The sequence below is a fragment of the Pyrus communis genome, chromosome 11 (assembly GCF_963583255.1).
Source record: "Pyrus communis chromosome 11, drPyrComm1.1, whole genome shotgun sequence".
Classification (NCBI taxonomy): domain Eukaryota; kingdom Viridiplantae; phylum Streptophyta; class Magnoliopsida; order Rosales; family Rosaceae; genus Pyrus; species Pyrus communis.
In genome coordinates this window covers 1,312,001-1,339,464 of record NC_084813.1, presented here as the reverse complement: position 1 = coordinate 1,339,464, position 27,464 = coordinate 1,312,001, and the positions used below count along the sequence as shown (strand labels likewise).

At 37.2% G+C, this 27,464-nt stretch overlaps 5 protein-coding genes across 5 annotated transcripts; 2 read left to right on the top strand and 3 right to left on the bottom strand.

The window, feature by feature from the left end:
• Positions 1 to 2,357: 2,357 nt before the first annotated feature.
• LOC137749298 (putative pentatricopeptide repeat-containing protein At1g09680) lies at positions 2,358 to 6,084 on the bottom strand. Its single transcript, XM_068489396.1, has 3 exons — positions 3,371 to 6,084; positions 2,972 to 3,148; positions 2,358 to 2,820 (listed from the first exon to the last, which is right to left on the bottom strand). The coding sequence occupies exon 1, from the start codon at positions 5,967 to 5,969 to the stop codon at positions 4,146 to 4,148; it is 1,824 nt and encodes a 607-aa protein (XP_068345497.1). The 5' UTR covers positions 5,970 to 6,084; the 3' UTR covers positions 2,358 to 2,820; positions 2,972 to 3,148; positions 3,371 to 4,145.
• LOC137707691 (increased DNA methylation 3-like) lies at positions 2,570 to 3,140 on the bottom strand. The gene is made up of 2 exons (XM_068446597.1): positions 2,972 to 3,140; positions 2,570 to 2,820 (listed from the first exon to the last, which is right to left on the bottom strand). The coding sequence occupies exons 1-2, from the start codon at positions 3,138 to 3,140 to the stop codon at positions 2,570 to 2,572; spliced, it is 420 nt and encodes a 139-aa protein (XP_068302698.1).
• Positions 6,085 to 6,127: 43 nt separating the features above from the next.
• On the top strand, positions 6,128 to 15,840 carry LOC137749300 (uncharacterized). Its single transcript, XM_068489398.1, has 19 exons — positions 6,128 to 6,307; positions 6,401 to 6,499; positions 7,278 to 7,462; positions 7,569 to 7,673; positions 7,893 to 7,993; positions 9,250 to 9,328; positions 9,653 to 9,664; positions 9,751 to 9,816; positions 10,267 to 10,335; positions 10,419 to 10,475; positions 10,946 to 11,023; positions 11,225 to 11,322; positions 11,403 to 11,448; positions 12,242 to 12,369; positions 13,452 to 13,545; positions 13,750 to 13,812; positions 13,918 to 13,986; positions 14,728 to 14,971; positions 15,403 to 15,840. The coding sequence occupies exons 1-18, from the start codon at positions 6,199 to 6,201 to the stop codon at positions 14,926 to 14,928; spliced, it is 1,659 nt and encodes a 552-aa protein (XP_068345499.1). The 5' UTR covers positions 6,128 to 6,198; the 3' UTR covers positions 14,929 to 14,971; positions 15,403 to 15,840.
• A 436-nt stretch (positions 15,841 to 16,276) lies between these two features.
• On the top strand, positions 16,277 to 17,321 carry LOC137749299 (uncharacterized). Its single transcript, XM_068489397.1, has one exon. It carries the CDS (start codon positions 16,350 to 16,352, stop codon positions 17,040 to 17,042), a length of 693 nt encoding a protein of 230 aa, XP_068345498.1. The 5' UTR covers positions 16,277 to 16,349; the 3' UTR covers positions 17,043 to 17,321.
• Positions 17,322 to 22,036: 4,715 nt separating this feature from the next.
• On the bottom strand, positions 22,037 to 25,284 carry LOC137749297 (glutamine synthetase cytosolic isozyme). The gene is made up of 9 exons (XM_068489395.1): positions 25,112 to 25,284; positions 24,386 to 24,425; positions 23,962 to 24,065; positions 23,804 to 23,852; positions 23,479 to 23,673; positions 23,147 to 23,275; positions 22,969 to 23,043; positions 22,793 to 22,884; positions 22,037 to 22,683 (listed from the first exon to the last, which is right to left on the bottom strand). Exons 1-9 carry the CDS (start codon positions 25,183 to 25,185, stop codon positions 22,371 to 22,373), a joined length of 1,071 nt encoding a protein of 356 aa, XP_068345496.1. The 5' UTR covers positions 25,186 to 25,284; the 3' UTR covers positions 22,037 to 22,370.
• Between the last annotated feature and the right edge of the window lie 2,180 nt (positions 25,285 to 27,464).

The following is a 27,464-nucleotide window of genomic DNA, read 5'->3' as shown; positions in this document are numbered from 1 at the left end:
ATGTATGTGCATCTCTTTCCCTTCTTCGTTCTTCATCCTCTTACTCTTCCATTTCGAACAACTCATTTTCACATGGACAATTACTTTTTTTAACCCTAAAAATTAAATTTTTTTTAATACCAATTGCATGAACAGTTCATCTAGAGGTGAAGATACACATGGACAATTACTATTCACTAAAGTAATAATTACCTTTACCAAATTGCCTGGATAGTAATTATCTTAGTGAGGTAGAAATGCTTTTAGAAATAAACGAATCAAACTATTGGGCGAGCAATGGTGGTGGCAGGTAGGATATGTAAATATGGCAGAAGATGTAGCCGCAAAGGCGTGTATACGAAGAAAGGGCTGTTCCCACTGTCATGTTGAATATCTTGCCTTGTCTCATTTGTCAATAAACGTTGTTGATTTGTCGCTTTTTATTCAAATCTTCCACCTATAATACTAATAGATATGCAAATCATATCTATTCGTTTTTTATATTACATCAAAGACGACGTGTACGAAATACAAATCTTAACATAACGTATGGTTTGGCTCTCCCTATTTATAGACCTTTATAAGAGAGTGGGAAGTGGGGGACGGTCAGATTTTTTATTAACTTTTTCCTAATCAGAAGATAAGTATGATTAAGGGCTAAAGAGCTAAAACATTATATAATTATCATTTTGGACTTTAACAAGCAATTTTGTTTGTCCCCGAACTTGGGTATATATGGGGACGAATTTGAGGAAACCGAAATTTTTTGATATGGTTATGTGAGCAAGAAGTACCATAATTGTCTCCAAATCCGGCTCACTCTATATTTTCTTATTGTATGTTTTCGCTAGTCATAGTTTTGGATGTGAATGTTTTATGGTTTTATTCATGATTTGATAGTTTTTTTTTCGTTACTTATGACTTACTGATGAAATCGTTGCCCATACTCAATGTATACATAATTATGAGGGTACGACCGATGGTTAATTTTACGATTATAAATATGAATAATTTTCATAATTATGTGAATGAATATGACATACTTGTCTCCAATCTGAATTCTGAAGATATATTTTAGAAAGTTTTGTTCTTAAGTCTCTCGTTTGTGAACCTCGAGTATTCATATTTGAGCTTTGATTGCAAGGACAAAAACAAAGGAGCAGTGATACTATCACAATTATATTGAATTTGAGCTTTAAAGTTTTCGCACATGTGGTAGCCGTTTAGAGGTTTTATTATTGTTGCCTTGCTTGAGCAAATTCACCTCTAGATTATTGTTTGATCACTGGAGTATTGTACCTAATTGGCACTCATGTACTGTTTGAGATGATGAATGAAATACCAATCTATCGTTGCTTGTAAAAAAAAAGCCGTTCACAAGTACTAAAAATCCAAATATTAACTCAAAATGGGTCATTTGATAATCATATTATTTTCAGTTTTTTTTTTTTTTTTTTTTTTTTTTTTACTTTTTTGAAAATTGATATTTTGCCTGGTAGCTATTTTTCAGTTAAAAAAAATTGAAAATTGAACACTGCTCCTTTGCTAATTTGTAAGTTTCCCCATCATCCAATTTCACTTTTTTTTTCTCTCTATGTCCCTTACAAAATTGGGTTTTTCTTTTTTTTTTTTTTTTTTTTCACTTTGTTTACCTAAATGCATGTAGCTGCTGAATTTGTTAAGTATATGATCACACAGAAGCTAAGAAATGTTATGTATTTGGGAGCTTAGGAATTTTTACTCATGTAAATTTGCTTACTAGTACTATTTTACAAGTAAATTGGTTGTGTCACTGCTCATTTATGTTGATATCTGATGTTGGAGAGTTATGGACTTCTCGTAATGTAAAGAGCCAGGCTTTTGTAAAACTTTTGTGTGCGAGAAACAGATGTAAAAGGATGTTCCAAACTAATTTACAAGTTTGAGGAAAATTATTGTCAACGAGGATGTTCCGAAATAATTTCAAAGAGCAGCTTCTGTAGATTTCATTTTCCTCCTTTTGAGATGTGGATGCTAAACTATAACTAGAAGTTTAATATACGTACCGAAAAGCTTTGGCAAATGGCATCAGCATGAAAGACTGCCTCGTCTTTGCTTGAATTTCAATCCACTGCAGCCACTAGAGTCGTTCCACCGGTTTAGCAATGACATCTGAAGGGCAATTCGCTCGTATCACCAAGAGGGCTCATACTGTATGAGCCCTCTTGGTGACACGACTGAATTGCCCCTGGAGTCTTACAAATGCCACAATGCAGAACCTTGGTCATCTTCAAATGAAGGCACTGAACTTCAACATTTGGTTAAGGACATAAGGACGAGAAGGGTATAGGCAGGTTAGCGCAAGCGAAAGCAAAAAAAAATTAAAATTAAAACAAGAATAACAATAGAATCACTCCAGGGGCTTCACATTAAGACAATCCTTTTGCCGGAAAACATTCTCAAAACGTTAATCCATCAACTTCCCTTAACTATTGAGTTACTTACATAGGAAACGAAAGACTAAATCACCATCGGACCTAGTGTGCGTCACTCCTGTCTCCATCATCATCACCCAACTCAATCAGCCCGGCTTTGGATGTGCCTTGATTTTTCACTTTTTGCTTAATTTGCTGGATTTGAGAACAACGATCTCAAGGATTCCATCATGCTGGAAATGAGGAGAAAACAGACGGGGGTCAACAGGTCCAGGGAGCCTGAAAGAAAGGGTAAATGGTCCAGGCGAGGATAGTTGCTGGGCTCTCATATGGTACACAGTTGATGAGTTTTTCAAAAGCTCAACACCGTTCATGACTCCTTGTATATGAACCTTTCCGTCACGTTGGATAACACATTTTACGTTACCTGCGCCAAAGATAAACCAAATTTCCTATCAGTTACCTCCTACTTCCTACTTGGTCAATGAAATTCGCAGTCTTGGACTACATCAAGTTAAGCATTCAAATCAACAACAAAGCGAATTGCGAATTGAGAATTGAAAATGAAAGCACATTACCTCGATTTGTTTGAAGACCAGCAAGTGCAACTCGAGCAAGGTAGGCATCTTTGCTCTCGCCAATGTCAACAAGACCGCCATTACCTTCCTTTGCATTTGCTGTTCCAGTCAAAACGATACCCGAATCCTCCGAATGTGGACGACGATTCCCCACATTTTCTGCTCCCATCTTAGTCACTGACACACACTCACACCAGATTTCATTCAAATATTGAATTTAGGTTCACATGAAATAATCCGATATTTAGGGTTATGGGGTTTAATGCACAGTTGAAAACAAAACCAAACAATCAAAATTGTACCAAGTGTAATCTGACATGAACGCATATCAAAATTGGGTGTCCAAACCCGATTCATAAAAAAAAAACCAACGAAAGATGATGAAAACGAATTTCTTACCTGCGCCGTCGCTGAAATCGCCGGAAAATGACGGACTTTGGGGATTCGATTCGCTGAAATGGATCGGTTTCTGGACAATGTAACACCGCAGAAATCAACAAGAGGAAGAGAGGAATCCAACGCAAGAAACGCTCTGTCGATTGGTGGCTAGAAATGGAGATAGGGTCGGGTTCGTCGTGGCGCGCCAACTGAATCCGGATCCTAGGGTTTTGGACCGAGACTTTGTAAAATGATACGAGTTTGAATACAGGCCGGGTCTTGATTTGGTTAAAATGGGCTAAAGACACAATTCCATGGGGTGTGGGTGCATGGCATGCACGCTACTAAATTGAATTAATTTGTTTCTTTGAAGTTAAAAAATATTTATTTTTAATATTTGATATTTTCTTAGTAGGACAATAGCGTTTTTAGTGAACTAAATAGTTAGTTGTTAGGAAGAACTCAAAGAGGAAATGAGATCGAACCCGCACTATGGTGCATAAGCATGATTGTTTCATGCATGAAGTTATCACAGAATGAAGCTGAATCTCAAGAGTCATTGTGGAGTACAGTGTACTAGACGTATTGCTATTTTTCCATCAAAGAGAAACCAAAACAGGCATATGCAATATGAAGGCCATGAGCATTAGCTATGCTATAGTAACATGGGATAAAAGTAGGTCAAGAAGAGATTTGATTCCTTGTATGGATGAAATACCGATAATCTTTTCCTTCTTTGGCATATTTGGTCTGTCCGTAAAATGCCAAAACATCTCCTTCCAGCAACTTGCTCCAATCATCTCTTTCGACGATCCTTTGAAAACTTACTGAATTCGCTAACTAGCGAAGTATATGAAGCATAATCAAGAGCAAGCCCTTTCTCACTCCGTAGCTTTTCAAAGTCCTCTGGGTTTCCATGCTTGCAGTGCCCTTCCAATAGAATGTTGTATGTAATGTCATCTGGAGCCACCCCCAAATTAATCATAGCATGTAAGAGCATACTAGCATTTTTCATCTGCCCTAGCTTGCATAGTCCATTCATAAGAGCGTTATAGGTTACAACACTCGGCACATAGTCATCACTCTGCATCTCCTTGAGCAACTTAAAACCCATTTTAACATTGCCCTTCTTGCAAAACCCATCAATGACCATTGTATACGTGGCATCATCAGGTTTCATGCCAGAATCTAACATCTCCCTCAACATTTTTTCAGCGTCAAGGGTTCTTCCCTCTCTACCCAATCCCGAAATAAGGGCTGTGAAAGCTACATTGTCAAGCTTAATCCCTTGTATAATCATTCCCTGCCTTATCTCTAGCGCCGAATGTAAATCTCCTTCTTTGCAGCATCCATCAATAAGTGTAGTATAAGTGACCGTGTCAGGCTTCACCCCAGTCATATTCATCTCCTCAACAAGCTTCCTAGCTTCCTTCAAATCACCAACCTTGCAAAGGCCATTTATGAGTGTATTATACGAAATCACATCTGGTTTGATACCTCTCCCCAACATTTTCTGATAAATTTCCATTGCCAAATCAATCCTGCCATTCTTACACTGCCCGTCAATCAAAGTCGTAAATGTGACAAAATTCGGAACCAACCCCCTCTCACACATTTCATCAAACAACAAGTTTGCGTCATCCAGCCTACACTCCTTACACAACCCATTGATCAAAACACTGTAAGTATATACATCAGGCCACGTTCTGCTCTCCTCCATACCTCTCTTCAACCTAAAACCCTCCTCCAGATTCCCGGATTTGCAATACCCATTAATCAGAGTATTGAAACTAACCACACTCGGGCGCAAACCCCGCTTCCCAATTTCATCAAACACCATCTGGACCTGTTCAATTTTTCCTTCCTTACACATTTTGTGCATCAAAACATTGAAAGCGTACACTTTCGGTGGAAACCCAGCGTCCAAAATCTCCAAAAAATACTCCCAGGCCACCACAGGCGAGTTCAACTTCAACATTTTATCAAGCAAACAGCCACAAACATGAAATGGGATTCGGAAATTATGCTTCCTAAGCAATCTAAAGCACTGAAATGCATCGGAAACAAACCCGGAATCCAAATACGCATTCATCAAAGCATCAAACACATAATTGGACCGATGGGTACCTCTAGTTTCGAGAATCGAAGCGAAGACGGAAGATGCAGAATCCTTTCCCCTGCGAGAAACGACGAGTCGTAGGAGGGAGAGGGCTTGGGGGTACATTTGGTGAGCGCAAAGGAAGTGGGCCATGGTGCAGTAGGATTGGACGGTGTGGCGAAACGTGGGGTGAGAAGAGAGCCACTCGAAGAAGGAGAGGAGAGAGAGAGGGGAGAGAGAGTGGGGGTTGAGGTTGATGAGATTGATAACGTCACGGGCTGTGAGGGAAGGGAGGAGCTTTCTGAGAGAGGAGGAGTAGTCGAGAGACTGAGAGTGGTTTTTGATGGCGTGGGAGATAGCTGAGAGCTTCGGGTCTTCATTGTGAGGATTTGGCGGGAGCGAGTACCAATTGGTTGCGGCTGCGGTGGTGGTGGCGGAGGAGAAGCGTAAGCAGTAGCGGCAGTTGTAGGTGTGCGGAGAAGATAGAAGCTGATAGCTTCTTGGGATTTTGAAGAGAGCCATTCAGCTGGAAAACGCTCAAAACCCGTCTCCAATGTAACATGAGGAAATTAAACTTTGTGGTTAGTTTTGAAAATCATCACAAAATCAGAGGGTGTGAACATAATTAGCAAAAAAATGAAGGACAGGAATTTGCAAAAAAATAAAAAACAAAGGTTTTAAGAATTAAGAGCAGCACAAGTAAAAGTTTTACTGTAAAACCCACAGAAGAGCCCCATTGAGGAAGAAGAAGATGTCTCTGCGACAAGCAGCAGCTAACATGATCAAGCGCCGTTTCCGTTTGGCCTCTCAAACTTTCTCTTCAACTTGTGGCGGAGCAGCCACTGCTATTCCACTCGCCAGTAAGCCAATTTTCCATCTTATGATGTTAATCGCCATAGAAAATGGATTGATTTGTAATTAAAGAAAGTGAATTTTTGTTGTTGTTTTTGCAGGCCGTGCCAAATTTGATCACGGTTCTAAGGATTGTAGTTGGAGGATGAATTACAGCCACAGGGACCCTCGTCTGTGGCTTTTTGTATCCGGCAATGCAGGTATATGATCTCTTGCATCCCATTTAATCTGGATTTTAATGGATGAATGATCAATGCGATATGTTATGATCTTCGAGTGGGTTTTTTATTCGAGTGATATTCTAATTTAATCTAAACTAAACTATGGGGAGGGAGATTCGAACTCGCTGAGGTGAGCGATTTTGGAGTTGGGATGAGTCTATATGCATTGTTATTTTGCAAAATCCGCCAGAAGAAATCCTCTTTTATCAACCAAGTTAAAAAGAGTGGATTTTTCATGGAAAATGGTTTCTAGTTTTCTTTTCCGGAGGACTTATTTTATCCAAGATTATCACGTCCATTTTGATGCTTTATCTGGCTTTAGCCTGCTCGTAATCTGATTAACAAAATAATTATTTATCTGATCTATAATCCAAATTTTCTCTGGATTTGGTTTTTGGTAAACGTAATATCGTGTAGATGGCCACAACCAATAGGCATTGATGTGTTATTGAGTTGGTTTGTTTGTACATTGTCAGTCACATTATCCTGGGGTACTAGCTGTTTTATACGAATCTGATATGTGTTGGATCATGTCGGGAAATTTGATTTCTAAGGGCTTAAAGTAAGGGTCCTTTTTGTTTCAGGACATCTGCGATTATACCCTTAGCTACTTGATATACTGTCAGTCAGTCAGTCAGATAATATTTGCAAGAAATCTAAGGTCATGTGGTGAAATATCTCGGTATAATTAAGGGTTTGTTTAGAAAGGCATACCATGTAACATATGTTATCTATAACTAATCTTATATCTTTGCAGCTATTTTTCTTGGGATACATTCCAATACTGTCTTAGCAAAAGATGAATCAGTTGATCCTGATAATGGCACGGAAGGCGCTGAAGCTGTGGGATTGCGCAAGATTGAGGACGGTTCTGTGATATCAAATATACATACTTCTAAGTGGAGAATTTTTACTGATAAAGGGAGGGATTTTTTCCTTCAGGCAAGGATTATATGCTATGTGCCTTCGTTTGTTTGCTATGTTTTATTTATTCAATAGTTCTTTGGTCTTACCAATTTTATTTTATTGTTCTGTTTCCATTTGCTAGGGAAAGTTGGAGGAAGCTGAAAAGCTTTTCCTCTCAGCTTTACAAGAAGCGAAAGAAGGCTTTGGGGAAAGGGAGCCACATGTTGCATCTGCATGCAACAATCTAGTATGTGCACTACCCTTCAGTAGTCTATTTTTTTTAAGGTCACCTAAAAGCTGAATTGTTAATTCGTAGAGTAATTTAAATTTTGGTTGTCACTTCTACCTTCAAAGAAACTGTGGAGTAAGATGGTTGCATCTTTCATGGACGTATTGCATAGTGTTATAGTTTTCTCTTTGGGATTCTTTAATGAGTAATTGCAGTTTTCTATTGTTATTGTTTCAGGCAGAGCTCTATAGGGTTAATAAGGCATATAATAAAGCAGAGCCTTTGTACTTGGAAGCTATCAGCATACTGGAGGAATCATTTGGTCCTGAAGATATAAGGTATATTATGGTTATTATGCAGACTATAGTAGCAAATGCTTACATATTTGGAATATGACCGGGACGGGGAGGGAAAGACTTTTTTCTCCGGCGGGCTTTCTCTCGTCATTAACATGTAAAACTTAATTTGAATGGAATAAGGAATAATAAGTTACATTTCTTTAGCTTAGTAGCATATGATGGTTGTGTTTAATTATTTTCATTTGTGATTATGTCTTCTTTAATGGGATTTTTGGTGCTTTGAGTGGGAATGAGGGACTTCCATTGCATATTGGTCTTGTGTGTGTAAATGCAGTGAGAAATCAGTGGAACATCTATTCCTCCACTGTTTAGTTGCAAGGATCTATGGTACACCTTTCAATCACTTGGGACAATTAATTTTTGTGTAAGGCAGTCTTAGATATACTTTGTTCACAAGTGATTGTTCTAGCAAACACTGAAATTGGGAAATTGGAAGACCATTTCCCTTATGCCTCTGTTGTATTTGGAAAAACAAGGATTTTCAAAGACAGAAAAACTTCCCACCAAAAAATGATAACGAAAGCTCAGGTTGGAAGCTGATGTCCGAATTGGCTGCTTTGTTCCTTATCATTGGGTGGTCTCAATGAATTGTTCTCTTCATTTTTTTTAAGGGTCTGTTTTTCTGTTTATTAGATTTTCTGGTTTCTCGTGTATATTTTCTGCATATTAGAGAAGCCTTAATACAATGCACCATTCAATAAACTTATTGATTTTCAGAAAGGAGAAAAAGAGTAACGTATGTGTATTGTAGGGTGCTATATTGCATAGTTTTGTGGAATTTGGAACTGACATAAGCATCTTTCATGCTTGAGTGTGTAGCATATAGTTTGTTTTCTCTTTCTTTTTAATTGCTTCTTAATTATGCAAATTTGTCAACATTAAGTAAACTTTGAAAAACAGAGGTTTCTTGTTTTATTAGCCAAATAACTAGTAGCCTATTTAGTATTTAGTTATATTTTTGTTTCTGGTTTTCAACTCTTACCCTCTCATTTTTAAATAAGTATACAGAAAGAAATGAGGGAAAGAAATGAGAGGAAGAAAGAGAAATTTTACATCCCATATATATTTTCTTCACCCGCTCTCACTTATATGATTATATCATCCCTTTTATCACTATGCTTTCATTTTTCCTTTTATGTCCTCAAATGAAAATACAAAACCAAAACAAAAATGAATATACAATCATGATCTCTGTGTTGAGTCACTAATTACTCATGCAAGATTCCTGTCCACAGAGTTGGGGTTGCCTTTCACAACCTTGGCCAGTTCTATATTGCCCAACGGAAGCTTGAAGAAGCTCGCACTTGCTATGAGGTGGGAAGTTTTATTTTTAGTCCATGTTTTGTTGTTATGACTATAGGTTCAACAACAGTGCCTATGTGGTCTTTGCTATCCTTTTATTTTAAGTTTGTTTTTTATGATATTTTGAGTCTCTATTTTTATTTTTATAAAGTTCATTAAGTAAATGTTTCTCTATTAAATCCCCTGCATCTCCTTCCGGTATACCATTAGCATCCTCTTTTAAGCAAGGCATGGATAATGTTAATTTAGTGAACTTGTCCTTTAACATTTGCTGACCTTTTTTTTTTTTTTTTTTTTTTTTCACCTTGCTCCCTGATTGACAATACATTTGGACAGCGTGCTTTGAAGGTATTACACCCAGCTGCTTTTACTTGTGCATGTAGTAATGTAACTATTTATGCTGCTAACTCCAACATTATGATCACCTTGTTCAGATTAAGGGCCGCGTTTTGGGTCTTAACCATTCAGATTATGCAGATACTATGTATCATCTTGGAACGGTAGATTTTTAAATCCCTGTATGATAATATATTGATTTGTTCTACATTCTTGGTTCTTTTTTGTGTCTGAATAAAAAATAAACTCAAATTAAGATGTCCTCTTGTATAAACAGATTAAAGAGAATTGAGTGAAGCAAAGAACAGGTAGAAAGAGACGGAAAATGATAGAAGAAAGAGAGTAGAGAGAGTCAGAGACATGATAAATTGAGAGTCAAATTAGGGTAAACCTAAAATCTGTATTCTCATTTTATATTTTAGAAGTATGAAACCCCATTTTTTCTAATTTGCGTCATATGTTAGAAGTAAGAACTCCGTTATGAATTACATAGTGAAGCCGCATAAATGTTTCCAATTTGTGAATGGGCATTTTTTCATTGGAGATGTACAGAAAAATGTTTCCAAATATTCCCTTGCAGTAAATTATTTAACTAGATTTCTGTTTGACTGCAGGTGCTACACCTCCAAGGAAAAGAAAAGGATTCTGAGGCCCTTATTCAGGATTCAATCAGAATACTTGAGGTCAACAGCTTGTACAGTTTTTTTTTCACTGTTTGACTTTGACATTTACTATTGTAACACTCATTTGTTATTTGACTATATAGGATGGTGGCCTAGGGGAGTCAATGGTGTGTGTCAAGAGAATGCGATCTCTTGCTCAGGTTGTCTCTTCTTCCAGGTTTCCACTGTGACTCTTATTTCACAAGACATAATTATATATGATGATTGGGTATACATACCAAATGACAATTTGAATTGTGAGAGGAAGTCTTAACTCTCTTAGAAAGTTGACGAAGTTTATGTGTAAGGGCTTAACATTTACACCCCTTATGTTACAGAACCCTCCTCTTCAACTAATGCCCAACATAAACCTTAAATTGCACCCCTCATCAAAGCTTGCTGCTTTGGGCCTTGACTCTAAATTTGTTTTATAACCAGTTCGTCCATCCACATACTTTATTGGAAATTCTTGGATATAAGAACCAGACCCTCTTTATATATTATATTCTAGAACTGTTGGATAGCCTAAAAAAACTTACAGCAGCCCTTGTGTACCACTCGGATACATTTTGGTTATTGGACGTCTTCATCTTTCCCTTAAGTCTAATTAATTTCTTGCTTCTCTCTCTAGATGTATACGAAATCCAATCGTTTTGCAGAGGCTGAGAACGTACAAAGAAAGATTCTACATATAATGGAATTAACAAAGGTTTGACATTTAACTGTTTTTATCTGTATCTTTTCATACTATATGCTAAAGTTAGTTTAGTTCATAAAGTTTCTTATAGAAGTTTGGTGCGTGCGTAAATGAATTGCTTTCTCCTGACTTGTTTTCGGTAGACCTTCATGTTTGGCTATGTGGAGAAGAGAAATTCTATTTACAAACATTTGTTACTGTCTGGTGATGCAGGGATGGAATTCAATGGAAACAGTTATAACAGCTGAGGGGCTCGCACTGATCCTACAATCCGCTGGGATCTTAAAGGATGCTGAAGAGCTTCTTGAAAGGTAAGGGCATTGTAATTGAAGATCAGATGATGTGATATTCCATCACTTACGAGAATTTTGTTTTGCTACTTTCCTTGCAGATGTCTTGATGCTCGGAAAACCTTACTTCCTGATGATCATATCCAGGTTTTCTTTTGCACATTCAGCTCATATAAATATCCCCAAGAATGTGACATATATTCTGATTGCTTATGATTTTGGATAGCATTCACTCCACGTCGTCATATTTCATTATGAATACATGGCAATAAGTTATGCATTCACTGCACTTCGTCTTATTTCATTATGAATACATGGAAATGCTGTTTTGATTGGTTCTGATTCTTGAGAGCATTCACTTATACTTCGTCTTATTTCATTATAACAAGAAATATATTGGCAAAAATCAATAATGTACAACATAGACATGTGCAACAATTAACTTTAAATAATTAATTGTGTGAAAGACAAAAGAGGATATATTATGGAAACTTAAAATAATATTTCTATCTACACCCCACAAACCCTAATATTTTCTCAACACAAATTCATCTTCCCAATCGTTCATCTTCTTTCCCCACAAACCCGACATTTTATCAGCTGAAAGCTTACCAACTGATCAACATAATATACAGTGTTTCGTCCTCTTCATCAACTAATACCTATTCGATATTGGATTTGATGTAAATGAAAGTAGCATTTCTTGGCATCACTAATCTTGTGCAATACAAAAAGACGCTGCCTAAATGAAGAAGAAATAAGAATTACTTATGCTCGTGGAAACAAATTAACAATATTTGAATAGGAAGTTGTATGGAATTTGAATTCCAAGTGAAAAAGAATCGTATGGCTGCAATAATTCACTTAAAGGAAAAGTTAGCATGCACTTTGGATTAGGCCTGATTTTTTTTCTTTTTTTTCTTTTTATGTCAATGGCCAGATTGGTGCAAATATGCTTCACATTGCTAGAGTGGCAATGCTCAATTCCAACCAACTAAAGCCGATGGACACTTCTAAAGCAATTGCTGAGCTTGACAAGGCCAGAGATAATTTAAATGAGTCCATAAGGTTTATTTCATTTTGTCATAAATTTTACGCAAAAGAATTCCTAACTATACAAATGAAAGTGATGATGCGTTGATGAATTACAATTTCATCAACCTATTTATTACCTTAAAGGACTAACTTGTTTATTTTGGTTTTTTTGATTATGTGATTTTCACATCCTCTTCGTTAAATTACAGGGTATTTAGTACTATTTATCCAGTAGTGATTTTTGCAAAAGTTGATATACATAATGGTTGAGTCAATTTATTTTGTTATGCTTCGAAGATTTGACGACATGTGTGGTTGTAACTAAAATTGAACTGTTGCAACATTTTTTGCTAGATCCTGTCACATTGGGCTCTATTCATAATATGCTTGGGAAGATGTCAATTTGAATAGGATAGATCCCCTTTTTTTAAAGGATGGGTGTTTGGAGAAATTTTATTAAATTTTGTTCACATTGATTGACATGGTTGATTATTTGGGGTACAAAACGGCCCCTTTAGAGCTACAATTTTAGGTTTTCAATAGCCCAAGATCTAAGTGAATGACCAATCAAAGAGTGAAAACCTAAAACCTAAGCTTTAAATTGTGGTTCTACACCCTAGGCAACTAACCATGTCAATCAATGGGATCATCGTGAAAGAAAATATAGAATAAATGAGACTTTCTCAATGTGAAAGAAAGAAGAACTCATATTAGGTATGTCTATGGTTATGGCTTTGGCCAAGGAGATAGAATGTTTCCTTGTGAGATGTATGGAGACATTGATTGGTACTGATAACTTCTATACTTCGTATGTTGTGCGTTTCACTTTTTGATTCAGTTAATAACATATGATAGAAAGCCCCTGGGGTTAGCCCAAGTGGTGAGGGAGGGTGCCGTAATGGGTTAGGATTAGGATTGGTCCAAGGTGTAATTCCCTTTATTGTAACCAAAAACTAAGAATGTATCATAAACTAGTTATTATTTATGAGAAATCAGCTTTCTTTACAACAACCAAAAAAAAAAAAAAAAAAAGCTAAGAATGTATCATGAATGGTTAGGATTGGGATTAGACTTCATCTGTGTAAATTTTTATAACTTTCTTTTTTCTGTAATAGGATAGCACGGTGTTCTTTGGATAAATCAATCAAGAAGAATCGAAAGATGAAAAGTGATATTGGAAGGAGTTGTCGTGTGCCGTTGGTCATAATGGTCAGTTTTCTTCTTTGCAACAAATATTTACCTCTCTGCTGTATAATTCTCTTCCTGTCTCTCTCTTCTCACATGTGGGTCTTCTTAGTTTTATGCGGGGATTTGTGACTGCAAATATCTAGTTCTGTACTTTAAAGTTAAGGCACATGCATTGCTCATATACACATTTTCCACTTTGGGTTTGATGGATGTATGTACTTACAGTTGCAAGCATTTGACGCTCTTAGCCTTGTGGCGATCGCTAAGCAAGAATTACAGGAATCAAAGGTTTAGTAATTTTTCTGGTTGACCTACTACTATAAAGAAAAGTGTGATTTCTCGTATACTGTCAATTCAAACTGGCTGACCTAATACTATTCTTGTAAACTGTAGCGGGATGAGTGTTCACCTAACGTCGAAGCTGAGGATGCACTATTTAGATGCATCTCTGCTTACAAAGAGGTACCTTTTTGTGTTCACAACTTAATTGCTCTCGTTCATTTTTATGGTTTTCTCCCCCTTCTAGGTGGTTATTTTAAATAAATGGTTGCAAATGCACTTAGGAGTAATTCTTTTTGTATGTTTTTGATTTTGATTAAATATTGGAGAGCAATGAAGCTAATTGATTTTTCGGCAGACTTTGCATCTGCTAACTTGTATACTGTATAAGCTGTGTTGCTTACGTTGTCGTAGGGCCCGAAGAAATGTCCATAGCTTACATTATGTGAAAATATTGCTTAAGTATTTGATATTCTTGTTCCGGTTCACTACCTACAGGCAGACATTGTCTCTGAGCTTAGTACTATATAAATCAGTCCAATTATTTAACTTTTCAGGAGTTACCTTTAAGGGACAGTGTTCAAACTTCATTTTATTCTTAGGTTGGTATATTTAGGGCGATTTTGGGAGGGCCAGAATCACTTTTGTGGAGACACACCTCCTATGTGCTTCTCCATAAAATCATTAAAAGTGATTACCACACTCCGAAACAGGCCCTTGGTAAAACAAGAAAATCTAAGACACTCAAGTAATAGGGTAACTACTTATCGAATATACTTGGGGAAGTCCTTGGTAAACTTTATGCGGTTCACCTTTTGAAAATTGTGCTCAATCTGTTTACGTGTTCAATAGAAGACCAGTGTGATATTGTTTCACAATTAACATCTGAGCCTTCAATTTTTGTTTCTCCTTGTCTATTTGTAGTTTGTAACTGAGAAGTCAATTGCTGAGTTACCCGAAGTAAAGGCAGAGTATCTAAAATGTTTGAAGCATCTTATAAGCTTAAATGGTGGTAGCAGTACCAAAACGTCACAGCAATCTACAAGAGTCAATTTGCAAGATCTGGGAGATGAAATCAAGCGTCTTGAACTTGAACTCTCCCCGTCTAGGAAACGTAAAATCTAAGGCAGCTGTCAATCGTCGATTGTTGTTGCAGAAGCAGTTACAGGTAAAAATAAATATTTATTCTTGTCATTTCTTCTATCTACCAATGAATCTGATTTAGGACATTGCTTCAAAAAACGCTCATGGCAAACGTTGGCGGGTCACTTCCCCAAATTGACCCGCCAACATTTGTTATGATAATTACATCAACAGATTGTAACTTTTGATTACAACAGTATAACAGACATTTTGGACATCCTTGATTTATGTCATTCTTTTCGATCATCGACACAAATCTTTGGCTAGAATTACCTCTACTCTCAAACTTGTCGTCACCCCCCGACCCCCCGAGCAGATTTATACTGCTCACATAACTTACAGCGGTGAAATTGCGCCAGCTTTGAATGGGAAGACACTTAAGTTAATCTCCTATGAGTAACCCAAAACGATAATGTTTTCGAAGTTGGAAGCTCAACTTCAGGTGTAATTGTCCAGGCACCCTTGTAATTAGCAGCACTAAATCACGGTGGATTCTCAGAAATGGTGGGGTGCGAGAAAAAGCATTGCTTCCCAAATCATGGTGGATTCTCAGTATTGTCGTCAGTTTTCATAGCAATAGGGGCGATTCGAGAGTACTAAAGTCCTCGACTTTGTACATGTCTGAGGTCGGAAGGTTGTTAAACCGTCTATTTTTTAAGTTGCAGTTCATAGATCATTTTTGTAAAATATTAGCCAAATCAGAAATGTTTGAGGCATCTAATTAATTTCGAAGAAATTAACGAACATTATATTCTAAGAAACATTGAAATTTCATTGTGACAATTAAATTGGCAAATAGTTTCAGATAGCAATTAGGGCCTTTAGACTTGCAATAGTTTCGGATTGTATAAGCTCTGTTGTTTAAGTCTCTTTTAATTTAACTATGTTGAACGTTTAGGCCATTGTTAAACTTTCCAGTGGACCCAAATCCCCATTTCCATTGAATGTTCTTATTCAATTCTGACAATGCTAGTGCTGCAAGGCCGAATTGCATCCAAAGATGCAAACACTCCCACGAGAGGATAATATATGACACTGACGTCCTATACCAATGAAATAAAAACACGAATATAATTTTTTATCCTCATGTTCATGTTTTATTAGATAAGACATCACGTGGCGGTGTACTGTCCCATATAAGTTTTTATAAACTTGTCTCTATCATTTATCCACGAGAAATCTGATACCATTTATTTTAGAGGGATAAATGATGGAGACAAGTTTCCAAAAAGTTAAAACAAAAACCAAATTTGCTTTCTTTGCAGCGTGGAACTTCATTTTCCCACAAATTCCAAAACCCACATTAGTTTTCTATGCCATTAATATATTTGAACATCCTTATTTTCCCCAACTATTGTAATCAACTCCATAAAGTTACAAGAACTCAGTATTAAAAATTCATCATGCAGAGAAGAAAGCCGAGGGGAAGCTTCAACGACATTGATGAATCGGCAGTAGTAAAGGCAGCTGCATGGGCATGGTTCGAGCACTGTTCGGGTTCCGACGGCAAGTCGATCATGCCGGAATTCGATTTAACAAGGACTTGTCACGCTCCTTATAAACCGTCCAGGTACAAGCTAGAAGCTATGAAAAATATAGCCAATATTAGCGGTAAAGAAAGTGTTACTGCATCTAGTAACCCGCTTCTTGATACATATGAAATTGAAAGTATATCTCGGAAATTGGATCAACTTATTGAATTTAGTGGGGACAGAGGCAAACTTCATAAGGGTTTTCTAGTTGGAGACGTTCTTGGTATAAAGAACATGAAAGAGGGCGGGAGAGGTTCGGACTCTGACCTCGAATACAGAGATAAACGCTCTTTACCACTGAAACTACACGTCCCCGAAGACGTTCGTCAACAAGAATGTGTGCCGCTCGTGGATGGTAACACGAACGGGAGGAAGAAAAAGAACAAGAACGTTAGAGGAGGGTTTTGGCATAGGCATGCGGCGATATGTGGCAGAAGTGAAGATGTTGTAAACACACAAGCTTTCGTGGTTCGTCATCGGCGGCCGGAAAAGGGTGTATATGTGCGTACCGGTGGACCGGTGGTTAAGGCGCGCGGCGAACTTTCGGCCAAGGAGGCCTTGTGATCAGTTGGAATATATTAAGTTTTGATGGGTCAGGTCGTTGGCTGTGTAACTGTCTACGGCTATACCACAACTGTATTCTTCAATGCACGTTATTGTGTATATGATCATTTTATTTTACTCTCTAGTCAATAAAATACAAAGACAACGGGCATCCGAAAATTGTAAGGATTTGTCATTAGGATAGGGATTAGATATTGAAGAGCAATGAAGGTAATTGATTTTTCGGCAGACTTTGCATCTGCTAACTTGTATACTGTATAAGCTGTGTTGCTTACGTTGTCGTAGGGCCCGAAGAAATGTCCATAGCTTACATTACGTGAAAATATTGCTAAAGTATTCGATATTCTTGTTCCGGTTCACTACCTACAGGCAGACATTGTCTCTGAGCTTAGTACTATATAAATCAGTCCAATTATTTAACTTTTCAGGAGTTACCTTTAAGGGACAGTGTTCATACTTCATTTTATTCTTAGCTAGGTATATTTAGGGCGATTTTGGGAGGGCCAGACTCACTTTTGTGGAGACACACCTCCTATGTTCTTCTCCATAAAATCATTAAAAGTGATTACCACACTCCGAAACAGGCCCTTAGTAAAACAAGAAAATCTAAGAGCCTGTTTGGTACTCTACTTGAATCCAACATTTTAAACTCAAAAACAATTTTCAAGTTTTAGGCTTTAAAAACTTGTTTGGTAGGACTATTTTCAAAAACTGAACTCAAGACTAACTAAAAAATATAGTCTATTCTCTAAAAACACAAAAAATGAGTTTTTAGAGTTTTTAAACTTAAAACTAACTCCTTTCTTTTCTCTCCCTCATCCCCTCACTCCAAATATATCTCTCTTTTCTTCTTTCTCTCTCCCCCTTCTCTTTTTTTTTTTTTTTAACCTTTTTCGTTCCTCTTCCAATCCGCTCTCTTTATTCTCTCGGTTCTTTCTCTCACTCCTCTTCTTCTCTATCTCCTCTGATCCTCTCACTTCTTTCTCTTTCCTCCAATCGTCTCTTACTTTCTTTCCTCCTCTCTCCTCTTTCTCTCTCGACCCCATATTTTTGGATCTATTTGTCTAGTTTGAGTTGGAAGATTTAAAATTTTTAAATCGCATACCAAACAAATTTTTGAGTCCTAAAGAAAATTGTTTTCATGAAAAATTCTTATGAAATGTTTTGAGAAATTATAAAAAATTTCAAATAAGATACCAAACAAGCCCTAAGATTCTCAAATAATAGGTTAACTACTTATCGAATATACTTGGGGAAGTCCTTGGAAAACTTTATGCGGTTCACCTTTTGAAAATTGTGCTCAATCTGTTTACATGTTCAATAGAAGACCAGTGTGATATTGTTTCACAATTAACATCTGAGCCTTCAATTTTTGGATGTTCGTTGTGCCTTCTTATAGTTGTGTTTGCAGATTTGTTTCTCCTTGTCTATTTGTAGTTTGTAACCGAGAAGTCAATTGCTGAGTTACCTGAAGTAAAGGCAGAGTATCTTAAATGTTTGAAGCATCTTATAAGCTTAAATGGTGGTAGCGGTACCCAAACGTCACAGCAATCTGCAAGAGTCAATTTGCAAGATCTGAGAGATGAAATCAAGCGTCTTGAACTTGAACTCTCCCCATCTAGGAAACGTAAAATCTAAGGCGGCTGCTGATGGTCGATTGTTGTTGCAGAAGCATTACAGGTAAAAATAAATAATTATTCTTGTCATTGTTTGTATCTACTAATGAATCTGATTTAGGACATTGCTTTCAAAAAACGCTCATAGCAAACGTTGACGGATCACTTCCACAAACTGACCCGCCAACATTTGTTATGATAATTACATCAACAGACTGTAACTTTTGATTACAACAGTACAACAGACATTTTGGACATCCTTGATTTATGTCATTCTTTTCGATCGTAGACACAAATCTTTGGCTAGAATTACCTCTACTCTCAAACTTGTCGTCACCCCCCCCCCCCCCACCTCCCCCCCCCCCCCCCCCCCCGCGACCCCCCGAGCAGATTTATACTGCTCACATAACTTACAGCGGCGAAATTGCGCCAGCTTTGAATGGGAAGATACTTAAGTTAATCTCCTATGAGCAACCCAAAACGAGAATGTTTTCGAAGTTGGAAGCTCAACTTCAGGTGTTATTGTCCAGGCACCCTTGTGATTAGCAGCAGTAAATCACGGTGGATTCTCAGAAATGTTGGGGTGCGAGAAAAAGCATTGCTTCCCAAATCATGGTGGATTCTCAGTATTGTCGTCAGTTTTCATGGCAATAAGGGCGATTCGAGAGTACTAAAGTCCTCGACTTTGTACATGTCGAGGTTGGAAGGTGGTTGAATTGTCTATTTTTTAAGTTGTAGTTCATAGATCATTTTTACAAAATATTAGCCAACTCAAAAATGTTTGAGGCATTTAACTAACTTCAAAGAAATTAACGAACATTTTGTTATATGAAGCATTGAAATTGCAGTGTGACAATTAAATTGACAAATAGTTTCGGATTGAACAATTAGGGCCTTTAGACTTGCAATAGTTTCGGATTGCATAAGCTCTGTTGCTTAAGTCTCTTTTAATTTCACTATGTTCCATTGTTAAACTTTCCAGTGGACCCAAATGCCCATTTCCATTGAATGTTCTTATTCAATTCTGACAATGCTGCAAGACCAAATTGCAATCAAAGATGCAAACACTCCCATGAGAGGATAATATATGATAGTGACGTCCTGTACCAATGAAATAAAAACACGTTTATATTTTTTATCCTCATGTTCATGTTTTATTAGACCAGACATCACGTGGCGGTGTACTGTCCCATATAAGTTGTTCTTCCACGAGAAATCTGATACCATTTATTTTAGGGGGATAAATGATGGAGACAAGTATACAAAAAGTTAACAACAAAAACCAAATTTGCTTTCTTCGCAACGTGGAACTTCATTTTCCCGCAAATTCCAAAACCCCCATTAATTTTCTATGCTATTAATTTATTTGAACATCCTTATTTTCCCCAACTATTGTAATCAACTCCATAAAGTTATAAGAACTCAGTATTATAAATTCATCATACAGAGAAGAAAGCCGAGGGGAAGCTTCAACGACGTTGATAAATCGGCAGTAGTAAAGGCAGCTGCATGGGCATGGTTCGAGCACGGTTCGGGTTCCGACGGCAAGTCGATCATGCAGGAATTCGATTTAACAAGGACTTGTCACGCTCCTTATAAACCGTCCAGGTACAAGCTAGAAGCTATGAAAAATATAGCCAATATTAGCAGTAAAGAAAGTGTTGCTGCATCTAGTAACCCGCTTCTTGATACATATGAAATTGAAAGTATATCCCGGAAATTGGATCAACTTATTGAATTTAGTGGTGACAGAGGCAAACTTCGTAAGGATTTTCTAGTTGGAGACGTTCTTGGTATAAAGAACATGAAAGAGGGCGGGAGAGGTTCGGACTCTGACCTCGAATACAGAGATAAATGCTCTTTACCACTGAAGCTACACGTCCCCGAAGACATTCGTCAACAAGAATGTGTGCCGCTCGTGGATGGTAACACGAACGGGAGGAAGAAAAAGAACAAGAACGTTAGAGGAGGGTTTTGGCATAGGCATGCGGCGATATGTGGCAGAAGTGAAGATGTTGTAAACACACAAGCTTTCGTGGTTCATCGTCGGCGGCTGGAAAAGGGTGTATATGTACGTACCGGTGGACCGGTGGTTAAGGCGCGCGGCGAACTTTCGGCTACGGAGGCCTTGTGATCAGTTGGAACATATTAAGTTTTGATGGGTCTGGTCGTTGGCTGTGTAACTGTCTACAGCTATACCACAACTGTATTCTTCAATGCACGTTATTGTGTATATGATCATTTTATTTTTCTCTGTTGTCAATAAAATACAAAGATAACGGGCATCCGAAAATTGTAAGGATTTGTCATTAAAAGAAAGAGATTAAGAAGATGACGATTCGAAAGTGTATGATCTTTTCAAATTTCTGTTAATCGGTTTTGATGTCTTTGATATAAATTTCGATTGATGACCTTTCTGTTCGGATTTGGCCCAAAAAACAAATGATTAACTAGCTGCTGTTGGAGACCGAATCCGAGCCGAAAGCTCGTCAATCGTATACTCTCACAGCTAGGAGATACTAAGATAGTTGAGCTATAAACTGTTGTCACAAGTTTTTGAGCATGTGTGAAACAATCTACAAAAGATTTTGGGTTATATACCTCGAGTAAAGTCAAACGTGTGGGTATGAATATCAGGCCCCCTAAATCGAAACTTTTTATCATCAAAACTGTGTAGATAGAATGACCAATAAAAATGAAATGACTATGATAAATAGTAATTAAGTGGTTAAACGATTTCTAATTTGTTGTGGTGATTCTTGACCTAGAGATAAACTGTTCAGATCTATAAACTTCCAGGGCAAAGAAGAAATTGTGTTCTTTTAAGTTTTGAGAAAATAAATGAATGTAAGTGTAAAGTTCCATCACCGCTTTAGTTTGTAAGAAGTTTGGAAAAAGTGTATGGAGTTTCCATTTAACGTACAAGATTGACATTTAGGGTTGGCAATTTGTGAGAGTGAATAATATTTGTGACTTTATCTTTGTGTTTGTGTCAAATAGCTAATCCAAAATTCTAGTGAGACATGTCAAATGATACTAACTAAACATTCTTGAAACATTATTAATTTCGCGATGGAAATAGCATACAAGATTAAATAGAATCGTGTAGGAGGAAAAAGAGACGAGATTAAATAGGAAAGTGCAGTTATCATTTCCCTTTTCCAAAATACCCTAACTTGTATTTCCAAGGTCATCTATTGCTAATAGGGCACCTAGTCACATAGTTTTTTTTTTTTTTTTTTCCGGTCAAACGATAAATGATTTTGCTAAATTAGATGTTAAATTAGTCATCGACGGAATTTGAACTCATGTCTTCATGCAAAGGCTCAACACCTTTCTGCCAAGCCGCATAGTTGAATACTTAATAATACAAGAACAGAATAAAAGATGAGGCTTGCATTTGTCAAGAATTACAAGTAAATGTCATTAAAACCAACCAACCCTTTGAAAAATATTGTTCATAAATGACACTTATTCAACACAATGGGCAGAATGATGAGGCATTCGAGCAAGTAACCACATCTTGGCACTTTTAATAGGGAAAATAGCAACGCAATACAATTTAAAGGACAATGCTAATTCTAGTTTGTAGCTAAGGACACACAAGGATCTTTTAAACGGACCTGGTAAAACACATTTCCAGCCTTAATGAAAGACAGCGACGTTGTCACAAGACTTGGAACTGCACGGGTGTAGGTGTAGCGGTGTGTGTTCATGGCTTCAACAGAATGGTGGTTTCTGCAATCATAGAAGTGACAATATATGGATCCATGTTCGACGCAGGCCTCCTGTCCTCGAAATAGCCCTTGCCAGCTTGTTCTGTGTCTCTACCAACACGGATAGAAGCACCGCGGTTGGCAACACCCCATTTAAATGTGTTGATATCGGCAGTTTCATGCCTTCCTGTCAAACGGCGTTCATTGCCTTCTCCATATGCAGCAATGTGCTCCTTGTGCCTGAGTCCCAACTTGTCAATTGCCTTCTTGATAATTTCATAGCCTCCATCTTCTCTCATGGACTTGGTGCTGAAACCATAGCACATTACAAACGTCATCAAATAGGAAAACAATGCTAACCGTGACATAGTTTGATCAACAGACACAAATCCTTAACAACTAATAAGTGGCATTATACCTGTAGTTTGTGTGAGCACCAGCCCCGTTCCAATCACCCTGGATTGGCTTGGGATCAAAAGACAGAACCACCCCAGCAATCTCAGTGATCCTCTGTTAGCATTGAAACAAAACTTCATTGACCAACACCGTAGAGTAATACCAGCAATTTATTATACAACAAGCATGCTAAGTTACCTCCAGAATATAACGAGCTGCCCACAGTTCATCTCCAGCTGATATGCCGACAGAAGGGCCAACTTGAAACTCCCACTGCATTATATGATTATATTCCGAAATACTTTTTAACATTTGGGGGGAAGAAGAAAAAGGACATAGAAGAAAGGTCAAGAAAATATATGTCTAATTCTTTTACCTGGCCAGGCATCACTTCACCGTTTATTCCACTAATGTTAATGCCTGCATAGAGACAGGCCTTGTAGTGCGAGTCAACAATGTCTCGCCCGAAGGCCTTGTCTGCGCCAGCAGCACAATAGTATGGGCCCTGTTAAGCAATAAACAACATAGTCCAGTTATGTTTGTGTAAACAAAGTAGAACTACCATCACATAAGTATATACGTCCGGAGAATCCTTAGAAGTTAACGATGACAAAGTCGAGCAACATGTAAGCATTATGTAAATTCATATGAGCATAAAATATGACAGAATGAATCTAAATCCTTAGAAAATATAGCTCGTTCAATAACCTGAGGGCCTGGATAGCCACCAACGGGCCACCCAAGGGGCCATTTGACATCTTTCTGCAACAAGGTGTACTCCTGTTCAATTCCATACCAGGGTACTTCAGCAACAACATCAGGATGGCTGAAAATCTTTGCAGCAGCAGCCCTCTTGTTGGTTGGAATTGGTTCTCCACTGGGCGTGTAGGTATCGCATATCACCTAAGTCGAACATCATTGAGAAACACTGTTAATTTTGAAGGCAACGCAATAATTAATAGCTCACAGCATGCCATATCTCAACAGAAATGAAAGGGGAAAAGACTAAGATACGAGATCATCGACAACTCACCAAAATGTTGTTGCCTCTCCTGAATGGGTCCTTGAAAATGGCTTGAGGGCTGTTTCATTTCATTAAAAAGAAGACATTAAAACCAATAACCGCGATGAAACAATAAAACATAAAACTATAAAGAGGAAAATGGTAAGAGAATTATAAAAAGAGCTTACTATAGGATAACTTCACTATCTTCTCCAGGAGCTTGACCTGTGCTGGAACCATCATAATTCCACTTGGGAAGCTTTGAAGGATCACTCACTGGTCCTGGCAGAGTCTTTATTCACACAAAAACAAATATTATTATTATTATTATTATTTCAACAAATTAATTATTAACAAATCAAGATAACAATTAACCAATCAAAGACTCAGTTTGAGACTGCTTTTAAAATAACCGAAAGAGCAAAATAACTCCAAGCGCTTTAGAGAAAACAGTTTGGGTTCCAAAAGTACTTGGAAGTGCCTGGTGCTCAATTGCGTTTTTACTAAAGATTGGTTACAAAGATACTTTCACTATGCTTTCGGTCATTTTAAAAGTACTTCCCAAACGAGTACCAAGATAACAAGATCAAACAGAAGGAGAAAATTAATTACCCTTGCTTTGCTTCTGATATCCATTCCAGATCCACCAATCCTGTTCCAGTAGATCGGAGTTATAACATTGGAATTAGATTTAAAAATATCATTAAAAAGTATTAAGCAAAGTAATCAAAGTAGATAAATCCCAACTAGTAACATGATTAAGTTGTGATTAACAGAAACGAAAATACCAATCATCAAGCAAAGATCCATCACCAAAATAGAAGGACAGTGACACCGACAGAAAAGATATACCTGATCCATGAATCTTAAGACAACAAAATAACGGTTCGGCTCGTTAAAACACAACTAATCCCCATTTTTTTGGAATTACTTTTAAGGGATTGTACATGTATATATACACATACATATACATATATATGAATTAACAGTCGGTCAATTTATCCCAAGTAGAAAGCAAGAAATTTAAAACAAAAAGCAAAGTAAACGAACCCCATCGGATTCCAAAGAATCCATTAATGGAAATGGACAACAGCACAAAATTAAAGAACACAGAAAAAAAAGGAAAGACAAATACTTTTATAAGCATTTGACTAGCCCCAAGCGGTCGATCACAAGATCAAAACACAAAAGCAAAGCCAACCCATTAACCTATTCACCAAAACAAGAAAACCCATTTGCGTACGCATCAAAATACGTACAAATACGCACAGATACGTATACCATGTTCCAGGTCTGGAAAACCAGAGGATTAGAAGAGTAAGAGGATGAGGGGCTGACCATATGTACTCTGCGATGATCTTCTTAGTAGAGTCTGAGAGATCAAGGTTGATGAGATCTGTGAGCAGCGACATAGTTCCAGAGAAACACAGAGACTTGGAAACGAAGACTTTCTCTCTCCCCTCTCTCTCTCTATCCTCTCGGTGAATGATGGTATACAGAGAGACGTAAACGGGAGGGGGTGGGTGTGCTTTTTTTATAGTACAGTCTCCCGGGCCTGTGAACTTATAAAAAATCTTAAATTATTAAAAATAAAATTAAATATCATAAAAACGGGAAAATAATAATTATTTTGCTATTTTGCAGTTTCAGAGGAAATTATGATTCTGATAAAGTTGGTGAGTGAGGAGAATCAAATCAGAGGGGCCCACGTTGCTCGAGATATATGGACAAATGTTCACCTGGTAACTCTTCTTTCGGTCTTATTGGAGGTGAAAATGATTTGCCTGATCCTTTTGGAAAACCTAATTTGTTTGTATTTGTAATATAATACCTATTTTTTCTTTTCTTTTTGGCCTCGTGAGAATATAAAGGAGAGAAAAATATTTGTTTTAGAAAAAACGTATTACAAAAAACCAATTGATTCCTTTCACTCGTGTAATGGACCGTTGTATCATAATAATTGAGAAAAAGTTGAATAAAAAAATTTGAGGCTGTCATAACCGAAAAATGAACTCTAACAGTGGACGTAGATGACACAATTTAAGGTTAATAAGAAATTCTAAAATGATGAAATATGTTTTTCTATAATTTGTGAATTTTCTTCTTTGTTTTTGGTTAATTTAAAGTACAATCAAATCTAAATACATAATTCAATGTGTATCTCGAATAATATATAATAAAAAATGTGTATGTTTATCTAGAGTTATTAATATATATAATGAGATATTGAATTAGCAAATGTGCTAGTAGTGGTTGTTGATGCAAATTTTCGCCATCTTCAGTCTTGATGAAAATGCACCTGCAAAACAATTAACATCTTTAATTAAAGACTAAAGCCTCATGCGGTTTGGGGGGGGGGGGGGGTTAGGTCAACAGATGTTCGATGCCTAAGTTAATTTCTCTAAGAGAGTAAAGTGTTTAGGGCTTTTTTAGGGTTGCAAAAGCTCTGAAAATTTGGTAGAATATGGGATATTTATAGGGATAGGGCCGACCATAGTGTTTAATGGAGAGATATTCTCTAAATATTCCCAAGATATTAAATAGGAAACAATATCTTGAGATAATGGTATAATTATCCCTTATTTATTTAAATTAGGATTACTTACTTGATTGCAGTTAATCTTCAAATGGAAATGTATTAAAGATAGGATTTGGGTAATTAATCCTTATCTTTAATTCCTTACCAAGGGCAGGTGAGCAGTGGGTAGTGGGCAGTCGTATTCAGTTACTAGGACCTTCAGGGATGTGAGTTGCGCGTAGGAGCATCTGAGTAAAAGTCCACGTGTCACCTTTACATTTTTTGGGATTATTTTAGGCTCCACGGTGGTGATAGTGTGTGGTGGCAGCCGTATGTCAATGAGAGTGGTTGCAATGGCCATTGGAATGTGGTAGTAGTAGAGTTGATAGTAGTGACATGGTGGTGGACGTGGAGGTGATGGTGGAAGAGGAATAATAACAGCAAATTGTTGTGGTCATGGTCAAACGAAGATCATGGTAATGACAACGACAATGGTGATGGCCGGTTCATGACAACATCTACAATGGTGGAGTTGGGATGATGTGCATGGAAATGTGGTTGTTAAAGAAGTAATGGCGATGGTAGTGGCGGCGATGATGGTGGAGCAAATCAATTTTAACACTAAAAACAAGTAAATAAAGTTTCAAAGAATGGTAGTCTCTCAAGTGCAAAAGAAGAAGAACAATGGAAGATAAAGCCAATAATTAGGCAAGAAAGCAAAATTTGTGGTGGTGGCCACTCATATTGAACTATAAAAGAAATGGCACCTCTTTCTCTGTTGATTAGACGATAGAAAAGCCTAAGAAGTAGCGGTTGTGTCTAAAACTCTAAAAGTGAGAGAATTGCGTATCAGATTATTTTATTCCTTAGTAAAATATGACATGTGAAGAATAAATAAAAAATTATCAACAACTTTGAAGATAACTATATTATTTTCTTAAGTTTGACGAGAGCAATCTACAAGCATCAAGTTTACCGTTATCATGGCTTTTTGATACAATAATGCACTGAACATAAAAAGAATTTTACAGATGATAATGCATTATTAAACCAAAATGAGATAAAATATTCCATGTAAATTTTTTCTCTTTCGTTATTTGGAGAGATTCTCTTGCCATAGAGTAACTTAAATGGCGAAGTACACCATTACCGTATCATTCTGATCCAATCACG